Source organism: Salvia splendens, unplaced genomic scaffold (assembly GCF_004379255.2).
Source record: "Salvia splendens isolate huo1 unplaced genomic scaffold, SspV2 ctg255, whole genome shotgun sequence".
In the NCBI taxonomy this organism is placed as follows: Eukaryota; Viridiplantae; Streptophyta; class Magnoliopsida; order Lamiales; family Lamiaceae; genus Salvia; species Salvia splendens.
The window spans coordinates 22,058-23,660 of NW_024598894.1; the positions used below are offsets into that span (position 1 = coordinate 22,058).

The following is a 1,603-nucleotide window of genomic DNA, read 5'->3' on the forward strand; positions in this document are numbered from 1 at the left end:
ATCCATTTACAAGTGTATCAATTTGTATTTATTATTTGATATTATTCACATACAATTTCTTCCTCCTATGTTTTGTCGACCATAATAATTATTCGGTTGTACAATTTGCTAGGGATGAGACTCCATCTCACATTAGTTTTGAACCTGCAAAACAAATTATAAAAATAAACATCATTTTGATCAAATAATCAATGTTATAGTAATGAATGCACAGATTTGAAAAATTACAAAAAATAAAGAGGGGAAGAAGTGTTGAAGAAAATACACAACTTTTTTCTTGTTTAAGACCATGAATGTGAATAATTACATTTGTTTTCTGATTCTAGAGCATCATCAATATTTCACAACAATCTGGCTAACTCCAGAGATCACTCACTCTCACATTCTCTCGGTGTGTGTGAATGTATATTTCTCATTGTCTGTGAAAATGGGATTTCTATGTATAGATGGTAAGAAGCAGCACCACTGCAGCAAAATATAAGCTCTGAGCACTAACTCTTAATGTGTTGGTAGTTGAAGAAGTTTGTTTGTTTGGGGTGGCAGCCGGAGGAGGCGAGGGCGCCTTGGCCACCGGAGGCAGAGGTGGATCAACCACATCCTTCGGGCTGAGCTGAGGTGGCTCAGCTACTCCTTCTTGTGGGAACATCATACCTGGCTGGACCGGCATTATAACATATGGAGATTGCTCGTTTAAACACGATGATCCTGCCACACCACAACACATTTCATTGGTCGATTATTGGGATAGGAAGCAGAAGTAAGTACTTACTGGAAAACAGATTTGCAGTGTAGGGATAGTCTGTTAAGAAGCCGTCAACTTGTAGGGCGGTCAACGTGGCGAGCTCAACATACGGGTCAGCCAGATAATCGAGGGCCAAGTTTTGGTATTCATTCCTCAGATACCCAACATATACTGAGATGTTAGCAGCATGGAAGGCTGGGACGGTGTGAGTGAAGTTGGCGATGAAGCTGTTTTCAGCGACCGTGATGGAGTTTCTGCGCAAGTTAACTGCGTTCGCGTATTTCTTGACCTCTTGCACTGCTTGGTCCGGTACGCTACCTATGGCATCCTTGAGGTACAACACTCTCTCGTACGTTGCCACATTTTTGAACGCATCCAGCACTGAAGTGTCGTCTGATTCGACCATAACCTTGTGTAGTGTCTGCTTATCGAACATGGAGTGGCTTAGCGCTGAAGAGACTGTACCGACTAGGTCAAGACCCTTCGTCGAAGCAAGGAATGCAGCATTCTGAGGGATTAAAAATGTGTGAGAAATAACAAAGCAAAAGAGTTTTAATCTCAAAGGAAAGGCTGAATATATTCATTCACCCTTATGGATATGAATACACCGTGTGCTCCCACTGTTTTGGCAAGTTCCAAAAACTCGGGAAGGGTCAGAAGCTTGGCGTTGTTCTTGTTTACAGGATTTCTAGGAAGATCCGGGAAGAAACTCTCGATTTTGGCTGAAAATATGGAAAGTGTCAGTCAGTGTAAATAGGTGTGTAGAAAATATAACAGGATCAACGTACGTACGCTTAAGAGTTTGAATCTCGTTCCACGTGAGTTCAAAGGAGAAAACACCATCAGCTGATTGAATCTCTT

The 1,603-nt window shown here is 41.6% G+C and overlaps 1 protein-coding gene across 1 annotated transcript; it reads right to left on the minus strand.

Annotated features, from left to right (window-relative positions):
• Positions 1–313: 313 nt before the first annotated feature.
• On the minus strand, positions 314–1,597 carry LOC121789506 (glycerophosphodiester phosphodiesterase GDPDL6-like). The gene is made up of 4 exons (XM_042187954.1): positions 1,535–1,597; positions 1,331–1,464; positions 770–1,250; positions 314–705 (listed from the first exon to the last, which is right to left on the minus strand). Exons 3-4 carry the CDS (start codon positions 1,176–1,178, stop codon positions 437–439), a joined length of 678 nt encoding a protein of 225 aa, XP_042043888.1. The 5' UTR covers positions 1,179–1,250; positions 1,331–1,464; positions 1,535–1,597; the 3' UTR covers positions 314–436.
• Between the last annotated feature and the right edge of the window lie 6 nt (positions 1,598–1,603).

Bases quoted from the DNA above. Each gene is read 5' to 3' on its own strand.
- LOC121789506 (XM_042187954.1), bottom strand. From the start codon at position 1,178: ATGTTCGATAAGCAGACACTACACAAGGTTATGGTCGAATCAGACGAC. The intron at 706-769 runs GTAAGTACTTAC...GTGGTGTGGCAG, and splicing joins CACTGCAAATCTGTTTTCCA to GATCATCGTGTTTAAACGAG.